This window comes from Hemitrygon akajei, chromosome 4 (genome assembly GCF_048418815.1).
Source record: "Hemitrygon akajei chromosome 4, sHemAka1.3, whole genome shotgun sequence".
In the NCBI taxonomy this organism is placed as follows: Eukaryota; Metazoa; Chordata; class Chondrichthyes; order Myliobatiformes; family Dasyatidae; genus Hemitrygon; species Hemitrygon akajei.
Window position 1 is genome coordinate 48,636,933 of NC_133127.1, and position 21,905 is coordinate 48,658,837.

Sequence of the window (21,905 nt, forward strand, 5' to 3'; positions counted from 1 at the left end):
AATGATGCAGGTAGCTGAAGAATACACAATGTTTTTCCAGCCATGTGATTGTGAAGAAAGCTCGAATCAAGAACCATGTTTCTCAAGGCTTTCTGCCACTGGTAGGCTCCTTAGGCGACAGTTACTGTCAACACAAGATTTAATTTGATCTATTTCCTTCATCTCCTTTATAATTTGAAGATTACTGGTTCTGTCCCTTTAAAAAGCAATCATTTTTATTAATTTGATTTTGATGATGATGCCTATGTCGTCCTAACTGGCATTTCATAAGTCACACTGCTAGTTGCTAAGCAACAGGACGTTCTAGCAACAAAAGGTGATTCAGAGATGTTCCAAAGATTCGCGCTTCACCTCAAAATTGTCACTTTACTGATCAGGAATGGCACAATATATATTTAAGATCTGTTGTGAATGCTATCTAAGAACAATTTGAAATATTTTAATTTTGTCCATAATTAAAAGCTGTATATATTTGACAGTGTACTTCTGGAGCTATTGAATATATTTTGATATTGGTGTGGATTCACTATACCTATGAATTTAGATCCCTTTTAATCAGAACTGATTCCAAAAAATATTTAGCTGAAAATGCAAGAAGAACACATTTTAAAAATCATATATTTTTAATGTTACCTGGGTTTCAGCACTTAAGTTACAGAGAAAGGTTGAACAAGTTAGGTCTCTATTCATTGGAGCGTAGAAGGTTGAGGGGGGATTTGATCGAGGTATTTAAAATGTTGAGAGGGATAGATAGAGTTGACGTGAATAGGCTGTTTCCATTGAGAGTAGGGGAGATTCAAACGAGAGGACATGATTTGAGAGTTAGGGGGCAAAAGTTTAAGGGAAACACGAGGGGGTATTTCTTTACTCAGAGAGTGATAGCTGTGTGGAATGAGCTTCCTGTAGAAGTAGTAGAGGCCAGTTCAGTTGAGTCATTTAAGGTAAAATTGGATAGGTATATGGACAGGAAAGGAGTGGAGGGTTATGGGCTGAGTGCGGGTAGGTGGGACTAGGTGAGATTAAGAGTTCGGCACGGACTAGGAGGGCCGGAATGGCCTGTTTCCGTGCTGTGATTGTTATATGGTTATATGGTTATATATCTGTTTTGGAAAGTTCAAGATATTAATAAGTTATTCTGCTAGATGAGGAAATGATCTTGTATTTACAATCTTTATTTGATTATTTCATAAACTTAACATAGAGGACTAATTGATTAAGGAGTGCCTTTGGCACACCTTGGAACTCTTGGGATTTGGTAATGTATGAGAATTTATGGATTATGTGGAAGCTGTGAACAAAAAGGCCAGGTTACTGTAGCTGGAAAGGGCTGCCCCTGGGAACATTCGATGTTGCTTTATCTATACATTTGTTGGAAGTTGTGTACTGGCTCTTGATATATTTCAGGGTCAGCTCAACCCTGGTGTCCAGTTGTGCAGTAGGGCTACTGAAACATATTAATTCATAATTAATTGGTAATTGGCATATTATTGTCATAGACACTGTGAAAACTTTAGTTCTCATATTATCCAGACAGATAATCCCATACTTAAATATACATCGGGGTAGAGTCATAGAATCATAGAGCACTAGAACACAGAAACAAGCCCTTCGGTCTGTTTAGTCCGTGCCAAAATGTTATTCTCCTTTAAACGTGCCCTCTAGTTCTTGACTCCCCAACCCTGGGAACAGACTAGCCATTTACCCTCTCACTGCCCCTTCATGATGCTATACCCCTCCAAAAAATTAAGATGTTATACCCCCCATGACCTGTGCCCCATGTCTGTCCCTCCCCGTAACCCCCTCCCTTTTGTAATTCACTCACATTCTTTTCAAACTGGGCAGCTTTAAGGGACTGAGGGAGAATTTCAACCATACAGTTTTCATCATTCCTCTCTCACAGTGTAATTACTTTCTATCAGCTGCTGAGTAAGTGCAGAGAGATGACCTGATAGAGGTGTAATACATGATGAGAGGCATTGATCGTGTGGACAGTCAGAGGCTTTTTCCCAGGGCTGAAATGACTAACATGAGAGGGCACAGTTTTAAGGTGCTTGGAAGTAGGTACAGAGGAGATGTCAGGGGTAAGTTTTTTACACAGAGAGTGGTGAGTGCGTAGAATGGGCTGCTGGCAATGGTGGTGGAGGCGGATATGATAGGGTCTTGTAAGAGACTCCTGGATAGGTACATGGAGCTTAGAAAAATAGAAGGCTATGGGTAACCCTAGGTAATTTCTAAGGTAAGTACATGTTTGGCATAGCTTTGTGGGCTGAAGGGCCTGTATTGTGCTGTAGGTTTTCTCTGTTTCTATGTGCAATATGCTATAGAATGACTCTGATACCAAGCTAATTACCATGGTCAGTGGGTTAATGTGAACTTCAACTTTTTATTAATCATTCTCATGTAAAAAATAATTGAAAGCATTACATCTCGTTGAATGTGGTATTACTTATAAATGTCTACTGAACAACTTCTCCATCCCCGTAAAGCTTAATATACCTGTGTGGAGTTGAAACATTCTGCTTACTTTTGATTCATACTGCCACACTTGTTTTAAAATGATCAAATATAAATTTTAGTTTTGCTTAGGTATGTTTTTAGGCTTCTAGTTTAATCCAGGGGTATCATTCTCTGTAGGATTTCCCTTCTTTATTAGCTGTCTGTCAAGGAGTTTAACTGGTTGCTCACCTAATGTCGTTGGTCAAAGCAGAACCCATGCAGAAGCCACAGGGTAGCAAACAACTCTTGGAAATGGGGAAGTTAGTGGGTAGGTTGTTTTTCGGGTCAGAGACATGTCCCAGCCCTTTGCTCCTGATTGGTTACCTTCCTTCTGTAATGGGGATATCAGGTCATTGAATTTTACTGGATTTCAGTGTTTTGGATGCAGAGGTTTCCAATTTTTGCAGAAGTTCAAGGGTGTGTTTGAGAAAAAGCAAGCTATAAAATATTCCAGCAGTCCAGCTTGTTTTTAGTTCAATTTGAAGCCTTATCCTTGCAGGCTCTCTGCACAATGTCAACATTGAGAAAACAGTCAATAAAACACTAGCGATATCCATTCAGATGTGATCTTGGAGTCATTGTTTTATACTGTAACCAGTAAACATTCTAACAAATAACTGCTTTTATCTTTTATCTTCCTGACAGTTTTTATGGAATGTTTATATTGGATTGCCATTTAAAGAGATTTAGCAATAATGATTAAATGTTTCCCAGCTAAAATTTCTTTGGTAAAAGGGAGGAACTTGAATTTTTATAGTTTCTTACCTGAATTACCTCAAAGTTACTTTACAGTCAAGTAAGTATTTATTTAGGTGCAGTTACGTCAAATATAGGGAACGAATTTCCCCAACAATGAGGCTCAGAGAGAGCAATGAGATTGAATACCACACATAATGATGATGACTGGGAGTTACGTATTGGCCAAATCATCTGGGAGAACTGCTCTGCTCTTATATCTTTGTCAAAGATAAGATCAAACAAGGACAATAATATTCCACTGGGGGATGGAATCTCTCATGGTGCAACACTTCCCGTGTACTACATGAGAAAATCAGCTTCAATTAGTTGGTGACCTCTCCAGCCCTCTTTGTTAGATGTGGAACTGAAGACAAATTTAATCTTGAAAAGATATTGTGCACTAACCAGTGACATAGAGATTCTGCAGTTGTTGGAAATCAAAAGTAACACACTCAGAATTCTGGAGGAACTCAGCATCTACGGAGGGAAATAAACAGTCGATGTTTCAAGTTCCTCCAGCACTGTGTGTATTGTGCACTAACAGGGGTGCACTTAGGATGCCATTGGCCCGAGACCTTATATACTAAACTGAAAGGTGCTGGCAGCTGCCTTGCCTCCTCGTTTGACACACCTGAGAGTGAGGGGAAGATGGGCGACATTGTCGGTTAGTTAGTAAAGCTATTACCTGACAGTTTCAATGACCCAGGTTCAATCCTGACCACAGGAGCTGTTAGTGTGTAGTTTGAACCATCTACTTGAGACTATGTGGGCTTGATGCTCCCGTTTCTTCTCACATCCCAAAGATGAATGAGTTGGTGAATTTTCCATGGGTGTGGCTGAGTTGTAGAATCTGAGGGAGAGTTGAAGGGAATGCAGGGAGAGTAAAACTGGTCAGTGTAGAATTATTGTGAGTTGGTGATTGATGGTTGCCATTGACTTGGTGGGCAGAAGGGCCTATTTCTAAGCACTATGACTCCAAGACCCCAGGATGCAGGTTGTTGGGAATGTTTGATACCCAGGAGTACGTGGTCTTGATTTCACAGATAGGAAACAACGGAGGCAACCGTTGGTTGGGCTGAATCAGTAGCACTAACACTGGGAGTTGCAGGCCTGGTAAGTACTGACTATAACTGGAACTAGGTCCCTCATGCTCTAAAAGGTTGTCAGGAATACTTGAAAATTGGCCAATAGTTCAATAATTCATTCCTATGCCTTGTAAAACTGTGAAAACCCATTTTCTGCCCGACATAAAATCTGATTTCCTACCCTGTTTATTTGTATTCTTTTAAAGTTATTCACAAGATTCAGCATCATTACCTACTGCGGCATGCAAAAGTTTGGGCACCCCTGGTCAAAATTTCTGTTACTGTGATTAGTTAAGTGAGTAGAAGATGAACTGATCTCCAAAAGTCATAAAGTTAAAGATGAAACATTCTTTTCAACATTTTATGCAAGATTAGTGTATTATTTTTGTTTTGTACAATTTTAGAGTGAAAAAAGGAAAGGAGCACCATGCAGAAGTTTGGGCACCCCAAGAGATTTAAGCTCTCAGATAACTTTTACCAAGGTCTCAGACCTTAATTAGCTTGTTAGGGCAATGGCTTGTCCACAATCATCATTAGGAAAGGCTAGGTGATGCAAATTTCAAAGCTTTATAAATACCCTGACTCCTCAAACCTTGTCCCAACAAGTCCTGTGGACTGATGAAGTTAAAGTAGAACATTTTGGCCACAATGAGCAAAGATATGTTTGGAGAAAAAAGGGTGCAGAATTTCATGAAAAGGACACCCCTCCAACTGTTAAGCACGGGGTTGGATCAACCATGCTTTGGCTTGTGTTGCAGCCAGTGGCACAGGGAACATTTCACTGGTAGAGGGAAGAATGAATTCAATTAAATACCAGCAAATTCTGGAAGAAAACATCACACCGTCTGTAAAAAAAAAAATAGCTGAAGATGAAAAGAGGATGGCTTCTACAACAGGATAATGATCCTAAACACACCTCAAAATCCACAATGGAGTACCCCAAGAGGCGTAAGCTTGAAGGTTTTGCCATGGCCCTCACAAAACCCGACCTAAACATCATCGAAAATCTGTGGATAGACTTCAAAAGAGCAGTGCATGCAAGACGGCTGAGAATCTCACAGAACTAGAAGCCTTTTGCAAGGAAGAATGGTCAAAAATCCCCCAAACAAGAATTGAAAGACTCTTAGCTGGCTACAGAAAGCGTTTACAAGCTGTGATACTTGCCAAAGGGGGTGTTACTAAGTACTGACCATGCAGGGTGCCCAAATTTTTGCTTCGGGCCCTTTTCATTTTTTGTTATTTTGAAACTGTAGAAGATGGAAATTAAAAAGTAATCTTGCTTAAAATATTAAAGAAATGTGTCATCTTTAACTTTATGCTTTTTGGAAATCAGGTCATCTTTTACTCACTTAGCTATTCACAGTAACAGACATTTTGACCAGGGGTGCCCAAATTTTTGCATGCCTCCTTAATTAATCTTGAAACAAATGGGTTTCTAGATCATCCCAGACTGAATCTGGAATGTGGGATTGATCCATCAATGGAGATTAAGAAGATTAATCTGATATTTTCTAGATTTGAGAACAATACGAGGTGATCTCATTGATATCATACAGAGTTCTTATAGATTTCGTATGGTAGGTCAGGGATGGGTTTCCCCTGGATGCGGTGTTTGGAATCTGAGGTTAAAGGTATTATCTACTAAGGGACACCTGGATGGTATGCTGCCTCCCAGGTGCCAGGGTCAGGGATGTCTCAGATCACATCCACAACATTTTGGAGAGGAAGGGGGTGCAGCCAGGTGTCTTGGTACATATTGGTATCAATGACATAGGAAGGAAAAGCAATGAGGTCCTGAAAAGAGAATTTAGAGAGCTAGGTAGAAAGCTCCCAGGTAGTAGTTTCTGGATTGCTGCCTGTGCCACGTGCCAGTGAGGGTAGAAACAGGATGATTTGGCAGGTTAATGCGTGGCTAAGAAGCTGGTGCAGGGGGCAGGGCTTCAGGTTCTTGGATCATTGGGATCTCTTCTGGGGGAGGTATAACTTGTTCAAAAATGACGGGTAGTACCTGAACCTGAGGGAGACCAAAATTCTTACGGACAGGTTTGTTAGAGCTGTTGGGGTGGGTTTAAACCAACTTGGCAGGGGGGTGGGAACAGGAGTGAAGGGACTCAGGAAAGGACAGATGGTAAAAAATGAAGATAGTGTGTAGTCAGACTGTCAGGAAGGGCAGGCAGGTGATGGGACTTAGTTGCAACCAGGCTGAGTATCAGATCATTAGAGATGCAGAATCAGAAAGGATAGCAAATACGGCACTCAAGGTGTTGTAACTAAATGCACGTAGTATAAGAAATAAAGTGGATGATCTTGTTGCAATATTACAGATTGCCAGGTATGATGTGGCCATCACTGAATTGTGGCTGAAGGATGGTTGTGGTTGGGAGCTGAATGTTCAAGGTTACATGTTATATGGGAGGGATAGGGAGGTAGGCAGAGGGGGTGGTGTGGCTCTACTGGTAAGGAATGGCATCAAATCAGTAGAAAGGTGTGACATAGGATCGGAAGAGGTTGAATCCCTGTGGGTTGAGTTAAGAAACTGCAAGGGTAAAAGGATGTTGATGGCTAGGAGGTGGACCACAGGTCACAAAAGAAATAGAAAAGCTGAGTCAAAAAGGTAGTGTTATGGTAGTTATGGGAGATTTTAACATGCAGGTTGATTGGGAAAATTGAGTTGGTAATGGTAATGGATCTCAAGAGAGTGAGTTTGTTGAATGCCTAGGAGATGGCTTTTTAGAGCAGTTTGTCATTGAGCCTACTGGGGATCAGCTGTACTGGATGGGGTATTAAGTAATGAACCAGAGGTGATTAGGGAGCTTAGGAACCAGTGATCACAATATGATTGTGTTCAACTTGAAATTTGATAGGGAGAAAGTAAAGTCTGATGTATTTCAGTGGAGTAAGAGAAATGTATGAGAGAGGAGTTGGCCAAATTAAATTGGAGGGAGCTGCTGGCAGGGTTGTTGGCAGAGCAGCAATGGCGTGTGTTTCTGTGAAAAATGAAGAAGATGCAGGACACGTGTATTCCAAAAATGAAGAAATACTCAGATGGTAAAATAGTACAACTGTGGCTGACAAGGGAAGTCAAAGCTATTGTAAAAGCAAAAGAAAGGGCATACAACAGAGCAAAAATTAGTGGGATGATAGAGGATTGGGAAGTTTTTAAAAACTTACAGAGACAAACTAAAAAAATCATTAGAAAGGAAAAGATGAAATATAGCTAGCAAGTAATATCAAAGTGGATAGTAAGAGTTTTATCAAGTATGTTAAAAATAAAAATGAAATGAGAGTGGATGTAGGACGACTAGAAAATGAGGCAGGAGTAATAATAATGGGGAACAAAGAGATGGCTGCTGAACTAAATGAGGTTTTTGCATCAGTCTTCATTGAGAAAGACACTAGCAGTATGTCTGATGTTGTAGTGTGTGAAGGAAGAGAAGTGGGTGCAGTTACTGTTACAAGAGAGAAGGTGCTCAAAAAGCTGTAAGACCTAAAGGTACATAAGTCACCCAGACCAGAGGAACTGCACCCTGGGGTTCTGAAAGAGGTAGCGTTAGAGATTGTGGTGGCATTAGAAATAATCTTTCAAAAATCATTGGACTCTGGTATGGTGCCAGAGGACTGGAAAATTTCAAACGTTACTCCGCTCTTTAAGAAAGGAGGAAGGCAGCAGAAAGGAAATTATAGACCAGTTAGCCTGACCTCAGTGGCTGGGAAGATATTAGAGTCAATTGTTAAGGACGATGTGATGGCATACTTGTTGACACAGGACACGATAGTACAAAGTCAGCATGATTTCCTTCAGGGAAAATCCAGCCTGAGGAATCTGTTGGAATTCTTTGAGGACATTACAAGTAGGATAGATAAAGGTGATGTAGTGGATGTTGTATATTTGGACTTTCAGAAGGCCTTTGACAAGGTACCACACATGAGACTGCTTACCAAGTTAAGAACCCATGGTATTACAGGAAAGTTCCTAACATGGTTAGAGCATTGGCTGATTGGTAGGAGGTAGAGAGTGGGAATAAAAGGAGCAACACACACAAAATGCTGGTGGAACGCAGCAGGCCAGGCAGCATCTATAGGAAGAAGCACTGTCAACGTTTTGGGCCGAGACCCTTTGTCAGGACTAACTGAAAGGAAAGATATTAAGAGATTTGAAAGTAGGAGGGGGAGAGGAAAATGCAAAATGATAGGAGAAGACCGGAGGGGGTGGGGTGAAGCTGAGAGCTGGAAAGGTGATTGGCAAAAGGGATACAGAGCTGGAGAAGGGAAAGGATCATGGGACGGGAGGCTCCTTCCGAACGCTCTGCTCTCCGCTCCCTCCGCACCAATCCCAACCTCACTATAAAACCCGCTGATAAGGGGGGAGCTATTGTAGTCTGGCGTATTGACCTCTATCTGACCGAGGCACAGCAACAACTCTCTAATACCTCCTCTTATTTACCCCTTGATCATGACTCCACTAAGGAGCACCAGGCCACTGTCTCCTATACCATCACCAACCTTATCAGCTCTGGGGATCTCCCATCCACTGCCACCAACCTCATAGTTCCCACACCTCGCACTTCCCATTTCTACCTCCTACCCAAGATCCACAAACCTGCCTGTCCAGGTAAACCCATTGTCTCAGCTTGCTCCTGCCCCATCGAACTCATTTCTGCATACCTTGACACTGTTTTATCCCCCCTTGTTCAATCTCTTCCCACCTATGTTTGTGACACTTCTCACACTTTGGATTTTTTCAATGATTTTAAGTTCCCTGGCCCGCACCACCTTATTTTCACCATGGACATCCAGTCCCTATATACCTCCATCCCCCACCAGGAAGGTCTCAAAGCTCTCTGCTTCTTTTTGGATTCCAGACCTAACCAATTCCCCTCTACCACCAGTCTCCTCCGTCTAGCGGAATTGGTTCTTACTCTCAATAATTTCTCCTTTGGCTCCTCCCACTTCCTCCAAACCAAAGGTGTAGCCATGGGCACCCGCATGGGTCCCAGTTATGCCTGTCTTTTTGTTGGCTTTGTGGAACAGTCCATGTTCCAAGCCTATACGGGTATTCATCCCCCTCTTTTCCTTTGCTACATCAACAACTGCATTGGTGCTGCCTCCTGCACACATGCTGAGCTCGTTGACTTCATGAACTTTGTCTCCAACTTTCACCCTACCCTCAAATTTACCTGGTCCATTTCTGACACCTCCCTCCCCTTTCTTGATCTTTCTGTCTCCATCTCTGGAGACGGCTTATCTACTGATATCTACTATAAGCCTACAGACTCTCACAGCTACCTGGACTATTCCTCTTCCCACCCTGTCTCTTGCAAAAATGCTATCCCCTTCTCACAATTCCTCCATCTCAGCCGCATCTGCTCTTAGGATGAGGCTTTTCATTCCAGGATGAAGGAGATGTCTTCCTTTATTAAACAAAGGGGCTTCCCTTCTTCCACCATCAACTCTGCTCTCAAAAGCATTTCTCCCATTTTCCGCACAGCTGTCCTCACCCCATCTGCCCGCCACCCCATTCGGGATAGGGTTCTCCTTGTCCTCACCTACCACCCCTCCAGCCTCCAGGTCCAATGTATAATTCTCCGCAACTTCCGCCACCTCCAACAGGATCCCATTACCAAGCACATCTTTCACTCCCCTCCTCCTTCTGCTTTTCGCAGGGATCGCTCCCTACATGACTCCCTTGTCCATTTGTCCCCCCCCCCCCCATCCCTTCCCACCGATCTCCCTCCTGGCACTTATCCTTGTAAGCGGAACAAGTGCTACACCTGCCCTTACGCTTCCTCCCTCACCACCATTCAGGGCCCCAGACAGTCCTTCCAGGTGAGGCGACACTTCACCTGTGAGTCGGCTGGTGTGTTATACTGTGTCCGGTGCTCCCAGTGTGGCCTTTTATATATTGGTGAGACCCGACGCAGACTGGGAGACCATTTTGCTGAACACCTATGCTCTGTCTGCCAGAGAAAGCAAGATCTCCCAGTGGCCACACATTTTAATTCCACATCCCATTCCCATTCTGATATGTCTATCCATGGCCTCCTCTACTGTCAAGATGAAGCCACACTCAGGTTGGAGGAACAACACCTTATATACCGGCTGGGTAGCCTCCAACCTGATGGCATGAACATTGACTTCTCTAACTTCTGTTAATGCCCCTCCTCCCCTTCTTACCCCATCCCTGATATATTTAGTTTTTTTCCCCCCTCCTTTTTTTTTCTCTCTGCCCATCACTCTGCCTGTTCTCCATCTCCCTCTGGTCCTCCCGTCCCCCTTTCTTTCTCCCTAGGCCTCCTGTCCCATGATCCTTTCCCTTCTCCAGCTCTGTATCCCTTTTGCCAATCACCTTTTCGGCTCTCAGCTTCACCCCACCCTCTCCGGTCTTCTCATATCATTTTGCATTTCCCCCTCCCCCCAACACTTTCAAATCTCTTACTATCTTTCCTTTCAGTTAGTCCTGACGAAGGGTCTCGGCCCGAAACGTCAACAGTGCTTCTTCCTATAGATGCTGCCTGGCCTGCTGCGTTCCACCAGCATTTGTGTGTGTTGCTTGAATTTCCAGCATCTGCAGATTTCCTCATGTTTGGCAATAAAAGGATCCTTTTCTGGTTGGCTGCCAGTGACTAGTGATGTTCTGCTGGGGTTGGTGTTGGGACTGCTTTTTATGCTGTATATAAATATTTAGATGATGGAATAGGTGGCTTTGTTGCCAAGTTTGCAGATGATACGGAGATTGGTGGATGGGCACGTAATGTCGAGGAAACATGTCGGATGCAGAAGGACTTAGACAGATTAGGAGAATGGGCAAGAAAGTGGCAAATGAAATACAATGTTGGAAAATGCATGGCCATGCACTTTGGTGGTAGAAATAAATGTGTGGGCTATTTTCTAAATGGGGAGAAATTCCAGGAATCTAAAATGCAAAAGGACTTAGGATTCCTTGTGCAGAACACCCTGAAGGTTAACTTGCAGGTTAAGTTGGTGGTGAGGAAGGCAAATGCAATGTTAGCATTCATTTCAGGAGGTCTAGAATACAAGAGCAAGGATGTGATGCTGAGCCTTTATAAGGTACTGGTGAGGCCTCAACTTGAGTACTGTGAACAGCTTTGGGCCCCTCATCTTAGAAAAGATGTGCTGGTGTTGGAAAAGGTCCAGAGGAGGTTCACAGGGATGATCCCAGGAATGAAAGGGTTATCATACGAGGAATGTTTGATGGCTCTGGGTCTGTATTCACTAGAATTCAGAAGGATGAGGAGAGATCTCACTGAAATCTTTCAAATGCTGAAAGGCCTAGACAAAGTAGATGTAGAAAGGCTGTTTCCCATGGTGGGAGAGTCTAGGACAAGAGTGCACAGCCTCAGGATTGAAGGGCGCCCTTTTAAAACAGATGCGGAGATATTTCTTTAGCCAAAGGGTGGTGAATTTGTGGTATATTTAGCCATATGTAGTTACGAAAGCCAGGTCATTGGATGTTTTAAGGCAGAGGTTGATAGGTTCCTGATTGGACATGGCATCAAAGGTTATGGGGAGAGGGCTGGGAACTGGATCTGTGGAGGACATAGAAAAAAGGATCAGCCATGATTGAATGGCAGAGCAGACTCAATGGGCCAGATGGCCTAATTCTGCTCCTATGCCTTATGGTCTTAAGGCCTTATGGGTGGAGATGAGAAGAAATTTGTTGACAAAGAGGGTAGTGAATCATTGGCATTTTCTGCACAACAGGCTGTGGATGGTTATTATATTGAAGACAAAGAGCAGTAGATTTTTATAGATGTGACAGGAATCAACAGACATTGGGTTAGTGCATAAAACTGACAATGAGGTAAATAAATCTGCCTAGATTTTACAGAAAGGAGGAGCAGGCATGAGGGGCCAAATGGCCTCCATATTTCCTTATAATATAGAGGGAGACCAGGTGACACAAGACACTGCAGATGCTGGACATGTGCATCAATTTATAATCTACTGGATAAACTCAATGAATTGAGCAGCAGGAGGGGCACAGACATGGTCAAGGCCCACAATCTTTTTCCCTAGGTTGGGGAATAAAGAACTAGAGTACCAGGGCTAGAGTGAAAAGGGAAGATCTAATTGGAACCTGAGGGGCAAGTTTTTACCAGAGAATGAGCTGCCAGAGCAAGTTACAATAAGTATTTAAAGGGCACTTGGACAGATACTTAGATAGGAAAGGGTTAGAAGTGTATGGGTCACATGTGGGCAATTGGGACTAGCTTAGATAGTGATCTTGGTCAGTGTGGAGCATTTGGGTTGAGGGGCCTATTTCTGTGCGGCATAACTCTATAGCATCTGCTGGGAGGAAAGGAACAGTTGAAGTTTTGGGTGAAAACCTTGCACCAGTTCATGTCTACTTCAGGACAAATATCGTTCTCCAGCATTTTTCACCTGTAAGCTCTTCCCTCCACGTTCCCATCAAATTTCTCCTGATTCTCCCACTCAGCTACATACATGGGAGTTCATACAAAATGCTGGAAACATAGACATTCTTTTAGTAGCCAATTAACCTGCCAGCCCACACGTCTTTGGGGTGTGGAGGGGAAAACAGACCATCTAGCTGAAACCCACATGCTCACAGAGAGAATGTTGAAGCTCTGTACAACGGAGTTCAGGAGTGAACGTGGGTCAGTCAGGTTGTAAGGAAACAGCTTGCCTGGCTGCACCACTGTGCCACCATAGGGCTTATCTTTATCTGTATCCTCCTGCTTCTATGCCTTCAGTTACTGGGGAGGGGCAGTTCTGTGGCATTGCTTATACTTCTTTGCTCCTCGTTGGACCTACCTCGGAGTTTGGTTTCCAGGCTGGACTTGGAGAACCATGAGACCGCACTGCAGTATGTCTGGAAAGACAGCAGGTCATTCCCTACGAGTGGCATCTGCTGCAACAGCTTCCAGGACAGCGGAGACATATGGAGAAAGGACAAACCATCACAACTGTTAGTCTCTTTCCAGAACTACTCTTGTGCATATAAATAGAGAGCCTTGGAGACCGGCCACCGCACTTTGTCTGGTGTCGAGCGAGGTACAACTTTATCAAAAGGTTGTGACAGATTTCTGTGCATATTCATGTTAACTAACTGCAGGAGTGCCAGACATCAGTGGGAAGAATTTCCTGGATATTAAGCAAAACAAAAAACAGTGACAGATTTGCAGATTGCTTCTCCTTGACCAGCAGGAGAAGTTTCTCGGGCAGGTCCGGAGTCCTGTCACCTTTACTGCTAATGTCTGACCTGCCAAACCTTGTGTTGTGGGATGTCCCCCTAATGCAGGAACCTCACCTCCAATCCTAATTCTGGTCTATATTTTTCCTTCCTAACCTGCACTCTGCACAAAATAAAATCATAGAATAATAGAGAGATACAACAAGGCAACAGAGCTTTCCCCCAATGAGTCTGTGCTGATAAACAACCACCTGGTTACTCTACATCAGTCACACATCTTCATCAACTGTCCCCAGTTCCTATTACTCACTTACATCAGGGACAAGTCATGCCATCCTGCTTGTCTTAGGGATGTGGGAGGAGGCAGACGCACTCGAGTGAGACCCACACAGTCACAGAGAGAAGGTGAAAACCCAACACAGACAGCACCTGAGATTAGGACTGAAGCTGTGTTGCTGGAGTGGTGAGGCAGTGACTCCACTAGCTGCCTCCCCTTCTCAACCACCTCCTTCCTGTCTCACTGCACACCTCTCGCCACTGACCCAGCACAGCACCTCCCCACCTGGGGTCCACAGACACTCATGGTGGGGATCCAGTAGGGTGCTGAGAAGGACAGTGGGCACAGATGGCCCTTGAACTTCTAATAAACAAAGTAATTTAGTTAGGAAGTTCACAAAGCAATGAAGAGAAATAAAAATTTACTTGGCACATCAATTGTCCCAGCTTATTGGGTGTTGAAGTTTCCAGGAATCATCTGGAATTGCCCCAGCTCCTTAAAATAGTGACTATGACATCAGCAGACACCCAGATGGGGGGTTTGTAGGGAGTCCAGCTGTGTTAGTGACTGTGAATGAGTAGGCTAGGTCAGGAACCACTGACCTGAACACACAAGAGACTGCAGATGCTGGAATATGGGGCAACAGGGAGTCTGCTGGAAGAACTCAACAATTTAAGCTGGCCAAGGAGGAGGAGGAAACTTTCCTGTCAGACCTCACAGATATCATACGGAGGAGGCTTATCACACTCAGGCGGGCTGAGTGGCACCGAAGGAAGGGCAAGGAGAGGGCCCAAAATTGCAGTGCTTTCATTATCAATCCCTTTGGCTTCACCAAGTGGATACTGAGGCAGAAGCAAAGCGGCCACCTCACTTGTCCTGTAGAGGAGATAAACCACCATCTCAGTATCACTCTCAGTGACACCTCGAGAGAGCAGGACCTCAGCCTGTGTGAGGCACTGGTGACACCTCCAGAACCGGTGTCCCAATTCAACATCTCTGAGCCCACCCTGAAGGAGGTCAAAGAAGCAGTCAAAGCAGCAAGTGCAAGTTCCGCCCCTGGCCCCAGCGGAGTGCCTTACAAAGTCTACAAGCAGTGCCCAAGGCTCCTTGTGTGACTCTGGAAGATCTTAACGGTGATCTGGTGGAGAGGAAAGGTCGCTGATCAGTGGAGGCAGACGGAGGGTGTCTGGATACCAAAAGAAGAGGATTCAAGCAAAATCGAGTAGTTTCATATCATTTTGCTGCTCAGCGTTGAAGGGAAGATCTTCTTCAAGATTGTGGCCCAACATTTAACTGAGTTCCTCTTGAAGAATGGATACATAAACACCTCAGTACAGAAGGGGGGAGTCCCAGGAGTACCTAGATGCCTAGAGCACACAGGAGTGGTGACCCAGCTCATCCAGGAGGCAAGGGAAAACAGAAGTGACCTTGCAGCACTCTGGCTAGACCTAACCAACGCCTATGGATCCATCCCACACAAGCTCATTGAAACAGCACTGACAAGACACCATGTTCCAGAGATGATCTGAAACCTCATTCTGGACTATTACAGCAACTTCAGGTTGAGAGTCTCCTCAGGGTCATTAACATCTGCCTGGCATCGGCTGGAGATGGGCGTAATCACTAGCTGCACAATCTCGGTGTCACTCTTCTCATTGGCCATGAACATGGTTGTCAAGTCAGCGGAGGTGGAATGTAGAGGCCCCATGTCTAGATCTGGCACTCGGCAGCCCCCCATAACAGCATTCATGGACGACCTGATGGTGATGGCAACATTCATCCCTGGGTGCAGGTGGCTCCTTTAAGGGCTGGAACAGCTCATCTCACGGGCAAGGATGAGCTTTAAACCAGCCAAGTCCAGGTCTCTGGTCCTGAAGAAGGGAAGAGTGGCCGACCGGTTCCACTTTACCCTGGGAGGGATCCAGATTCCAACGGTGACTGAAAAAACAGCCTGGGCAAGATCTTTGACAGTTCCCTGAAGGACACAGCCACACTTTAACAAACCAGGAGCGACTTGATAACCTGGCTCACTGCGATTGACAAATCAGGGCTTCCAGGAAAATTCAAAGCCTGGATGTACCAACACGGAGTCTTGCCAAGGCTACTCTGGCCCCTTCTAGTCTATGAGGTGCCAATGTCGACAGTGGAGGCTCTACAGAAGACCATCAGTCAGTTTCTCCGGAGGTGGTTGGGGCTCCCCCGCCCTTAAGCAGCATTGCCCTGTATGGGCGTTCCACCAGGCTGCAGCTCTCCATCAGCGGCCTACCAGAGGAACTCCAAGTCATCCAAGCCAGGGAGGTTATGATGTACTGAGCAAACATGAGGAAATCTGCAGATGCTGGAAATTCAAACAACACACACAAAATGCTGGTGGAACACAGCAGGCCAGGCAGCATCTATAAGGAGAAGCACTGTCGACGTTTCGGGCCGAGACCCTTTGTCAGGACAGTAGTGACGAAGGGTCTCGGCCCGAAACGTCGACAGTGCTTCTCCTTATAGATGCTGCCTGGCCTGCTGTGTTCCACCAGCATTTTGTGTGTGTTGTTGTGATGTACCAAGACTCCTCTGATGTTAAAGTCACTTTGGCAGGAATCCACGTAAAGACCGGAAGGAAGTGGCAGGCACAGGAAGCTGTCAACAGAGAGGAGGCACGGCTACAGCACAACATTTTGGTGGGCACTGTGGCAGTGGAGTGGGCAGGACTGGGCTGTTTTCCCAAACCACGCTACGACAAAACCCACAGGAAGGAGAAGAGTCAACTGGTTCAGGATGCGATATGAGCAGAAGTGGAGGAAGAACGATACAGCAAGATGGTCGGCATGTACAAGCAGGGTGCCTGGACCAGATGGGAGCATGCGGAACCTCGCAAGTTCACCCGCACAGAGCTCTGGAGAGCTGAACCATTGGGCATCAAGTTTCTCATCCAATCAGTTTATGACGTTCTCCCAAGCCCGGCCAACCTGCAGCTGGGGCATGGCAAACACTCCAGCATGCCAACTGTGCCAGAGCAGGGGCACCTTGGAGCATATCCTTAGTTGCTGCCCAAAGGTGTTAGGGGAAGGGTGATACTGCTGGCACCATGACCAAGTCCTAAGGTCTATGGCGGAGGCAAACAGCACAGCGATTCAAGACAGCAAAAATCAGCAAACAGTCCATCACCTTTATTAGGGTGAGGGAGAAGGCTCAACATCGGCCTAGCTCCTCGGGAGGTCTTCTTGCCACTGCACGAGACTGGCAACTCAAAGTCGACCAAGAGAGGCAGCTCAAGTTCCCAGGGATCATCGAAGCTATTCCACTCTGCCCAGACGTGGTGTTAATATTGGGGTCTACAAAGCAAGTGGTCCTGCTGGAACTTATTGTCCCCTGGGAAGACCGTATTGAAGAGGCCAATGAGCGCAAGAGGGCTAAATACACAGATCTTGTTACAGAATGCTGGAGCAATGGCTGGAGAGCTCGGTGTTAGCCAGTCGAAGTTGGGTGCTGGGACTATGTTGGCCATTCATTACAGCTGACTCTTAAACTCCTTGGAGTAAAAGGATTGCTGTGCAGAAGAGCCACCAAGAACATTCTGGAAGCTGCTGAAAAGGCCTCGCGGTGGCTGTGGATCTGGAGAGGGGATCTGTGGAGTAGTGCACCACTTGGACACAAGTCAGGGGCTGATCATGCCCGGCTTGGTCGCCTGGGCCCTCGAGGGTGTCTGTTGATTAAAGACCCGAAACATCTTACGACCCTGGGTTCATCACTGAAGACATGTCCAAGTAGCACCAGAAGGTGTATTCTACAACTAGCAGAACTGTAGGTGCAAGGAATGATGTCCTGATGCAAAGTTTCAATCCAAAAGTAATCAACATTTCTTCACAGATGCTGATTGACCTGACGATTATTTTTAGCATTTTCTGTTTTTGTTTCAGAGTTTCAACACGTGCAGTATTTTATTTTCCACTCATGGTGCAATGTTTCGGCCCACCTCTACTGACCAAGCGTTCAACTGCCACCTGGCATCTCCTGTACTTTTTATTATCTCCCATTTAGCCCCTAATTACCAAGGGGAAGGATTCTATGTGAGAACAGAATAGCCAGTTAAGCTGAAGTTATAGCATTTAGTCTTCTGTTTTTCCACTTTAAAGCACTTTTCTACAGCTATTCCTAAACCAAACCAAAGCTGAAGACAGCTCACAAAATGGAGGTTACAGAGTAGCTTTACAAAATGGCAGCTCCATTCCTTCAACTACATGGAAGAGCAAGGGCGATTGGTTTTGTCTGCTTCTACAGTCCTTGACTCATTCGAGTTCAATAGTTTTTTTCCATACTTTAAATCCTTCATTGCCGACAGTGGTTATTTGAGTTTCTGTCGCCTTGTCAGCTTGAACCAGTCAGGCCATTCTCCTTTGATCTCTCTCATTAACAAGGTGTTTTCACCCACTTATTGGATGTGTTTTTGTTCTTCACATCATTCTCTGTAAACTCTCTATGTTGTACTTGAAAATCTCAGGAGATCAGCATTTACTAAGATATTCAAATCAGCCTGTTTGGAACCAACAATCATTCAAAGTCACTTAGATTACAATCTTTCTCAATTCTATTGTTTTGACTGAACAACTACTAAATCTCTTAACCATTTCTGCATGCTTTTATGCATTGAGTTACTGCCTCATTACTGGCTGATTAGATATTTGCACTAACGAGCAGGTGTATAGGTATACCTAATAAAGCGGACACTAGAGGCAGGGCGAAGTCAAGATGATGCTAAACAGTGACTTCTTTGCTCGCATCTTCAGAAACAGCTCTATCGGCAAATTGTTTGTTATGTCTCCCCCCTCGCTGTGAAATGGAGACACCACTTTTTCCCTTGAGAGAGAGAGAGAGCCTGTGGTATGTTGAATTACTGGGTGAACGAGTAGTCTTTGGGGTACTGCAAGTCTGTGTCTTTATTGGTGCTTTGCTGCACACTTGAGTGCTCAGTGGAGGGTGCTGATGCCATTTTTTGCTGGTGGGGGGATCGTTGCTTTGCTGCTGCTTATGTGTGGAAGGGCGGAGCTGGGGGGGACTTTGGGGTTCTAATGTTTTAACTTTCATTCATTCTTTGGGGCACTTCTGTTTTTGTGGATGTTTGTGAAGAAAAAGAATTTCAGGATGTATATTGTATACATTTCTCTGAGATTAAATGTGTCTATTGAAACCTATTGATTGTATGTATGGAATGACCTGTCTAGATGGCAGGCAAACAAAAGCTTTTTACTGTATCTCAGTACATGTGACAATAACAAAAAGTACTAATACCCTGTACATTGGTATAAGTGTAGGACTGACAAGAACTGGTCTACCTGTATGGAAGTAAACCACGCAGAGTTGCTATCCCTCAGTATATATTTTTATTGTTCAATAACTATCTTAGTTAATTTGAATGAGAGTCATGTTCCTAAATCTTAGGGAGATTGCATTCAGATATGTTGACCACACCATTACACGACAGAGGGGTATTTACAGCAAAGTTTATTGGTCTGTGGTCCTGATTTTTCTGCCTCTTTTCCAGAGGTAAGTGTTTGGAAAAACTGAAACAGTGATTATTTTGAAAATGACATGGCAGTGAAACTTTTATTTAGCAGTTAATTCAAAGCCACCTGAATTGGCACAGAAATAACTGGAGTTAAACATTTCAATTAGGAATATGTATTATCCACTGCAGAATTACAGGAGATATGTGGTTAGCAGTCAAAGCTATTTGAGGTATATGGCACTGCAGAATAATATGAGAGAGACTGCAGGTGGTAACAATAAAAGGCCTAATGGAAAAAGAGACCATTATACCTTTAATTCAGGCCTCAAGGTAAAAGGGACCATTATATATTTAATTCAGCCAATGAAGTTTGTTTGACAAAATGGTCACTGCTGTGATGTAGGATATATGCAAGTTAATTTAAGTCCAGCTAGTTTAATGCTAATGACAAAATAAAATGTTTTCTTACAACAATGACTGACACATAACTTCCACTTGATGCTCCTTGGTTTGATGTCTCATTTGAATGACAACTCAGAATTGCAACGCATCCACAAGTATTGGACTGGATTTTTGTACAAAGTTTTGCAGCAGGAATTGAATCTAAAACCTTTTGACTTAAAGGCTTGAGTGCTACCAGTACAGCCATTGGCAGCAGTGGCAAGAAGCACAAAATGAAGTTAGGCTCTTATTCAAAAGCCCAGAGCAAACACTGAGCCAAAATAAATTGCTGTAGTATCAGAGAGAGAAAAACTCCATTAAAACTCAGAGTGGACAGCTTGCAACGCCAAAGGAATTAGAATTATTATAGAAGAAGGCAAGGGAAATTGTGAGTGAGAGATGAATGAATCAATGTCAGGAATCATTGTTAACTTGTAACAAAGATCTCGACTTCACATTTGTTGCCCGATTTATTTTTTATTCTCCTGTTGCCAGCAGTGGAGAACTTCAGCTATGAGGAGAGATTGGATTGTCTGGGGTTGGTTTCTCTGAAATAGCAGAGCAGAAGGCAGATTTAATTAGAAAGCTGAATATTCTTTGAGGTCCAAACAGAGTGAAAAGCAATATTGGCCACCCAACAATCAGCAGGATTCGAAGGAACAAATTTGTAGATAGACGGCAGACTATTGCAAGAAATATAAGGTTGTGATAGTAGCTGAATTTAACTTTCCACATATTGACTGGGACTCCCATAATGTAAAAGAACTAGATGGGATAGGTTATGTCAAATATGTTCGGGAAAGTTTCCTGAATTATTACATAGAATTCCAAACGAGTGTGCAATACTTGATCTTCTATTAGGGAATGAGACAGCAGGTTACAGAACTTTGTGCAGGGGAACACTTTGCAGCTAGTGATCATAATGCCATTATTTCAAGGTAATTATGGAAAAAGATAGATCTGGGTTGAGACTCTAAATTGGAAACAGGCCCATTTTGATGGTATCAGAAAGGATCTGGCAAGTGTGGTTTGGGACAGGCTTGTTTCTGGCAAAGATGTACTTGGTAAGTGGAAGGCCTTTAGAAGTGAAATTTTGAGAGAACAAAGCTTGTCAGAGTAAAAGGCAAGGATAACAGGCTTAGAGAACCTTGGTTTTCTAGAGATTTAGAGGCCCTCAGAGGTGCATAGCAGATATAGGCAGATAGGAGCAAATGAGGTACTTGAGGAGTATAGAAATGCAAGAGAACACTTAAGAAAGAAATCAGGAAGTCTAAAGGATGGTATGAAGTTGCTATAGCAGACAAGGTGAAGGAGAATCCTAAGGGTTTCTACAGATCTGTTAAGAGCAAAAGGATTGCAAGGGACAAGATTTGTCCTCTGGAAGATCAGAACAGCAATCTATGTGTGGAGCCAACAGAGATCTTAGATTTTTTGCATCTGTATTTACTTGGAAGCTGGGCACAGTCTATAGAAGTGTGGCAAAACAGAAGCAAAGTCATGGACCCTAGACAGAGCAGGTGTTTTTTTCTGTCTTGAGGCAAATCAGGGTGGACAAATCCCCAGGGCCTGACAAGGTGTTCCCTTGGACCCTTTGGGAGGCAAGTGCAGAAATTGTTGGGGCTCTGACAGAGATATTTAAAGCCTCATTAGTGGCAGGTAGGTACCGGAGGATTGGAGGATAGTTAATGTTGTTCTGCCGTTCAAGAAAGGCTCTAAGGATAAACCAGGAAATTATAGGCCAGTGAGCCTGATGTCAGTAGTGGGAAAGTTATTGTAATGTATCCTTAGGGACTGGATATATGAGTACCTGGATAGACAAGGATTGATTAGGGATAGTGTGCATGGCTTTGTGCATGGTAGGTCATGTCTAAGCAATCCTACAGAGTTTTTCAAGGAAGTTACCAGGAAGGTTGATAACTGCAAGCACTGGATGTTCAGCAGGCCATTTGACAAGGTCGCGTTTGGGAGGTTGGTCATGAAGGTTTATTCACTTGTCATTCAAGAAGTTGTAGTACATTGGATTAGAGATTGGCTTTATAGGGAAGCCAGAGGCTTCCACTCCTGCTGAAAATTCCTCTGCAGGTCAGATAAGATGCCCTGAACCCAGGCACCAGACAGGCAGCACAACGTTCAGATGCAGCATTAACTGTTTCCAATAAAAGAGTTTTTAACTATCTCTTCTTGATTTTCTGTGGT

At 44.1% G+C, this 21,905-nt stretch overlaps 1 protein-coding gene across 1 annotated transcript in view; it reads right to left on the reverse strand.

Moving 5' to 3' along the window:
• The window catches only part of LOC140725907 (uncharacterized), a 181,729-nt gene that overhangs the window by 103,863 nt on the left and 55,961 nt on the right, over positions 1-21,905 (reverse strand). Inside the window, exon 4 of the mRNA XM_073041842.1 lies at positions 13,116-13,221. Within this exon, the coding sequence (XP_072897943.1) occupies positions 13,116-13,221 (106 nt within the window). The remainder of the gene's footprint in view (positions 1-13,115; positions 13,222-21,905) is intronic.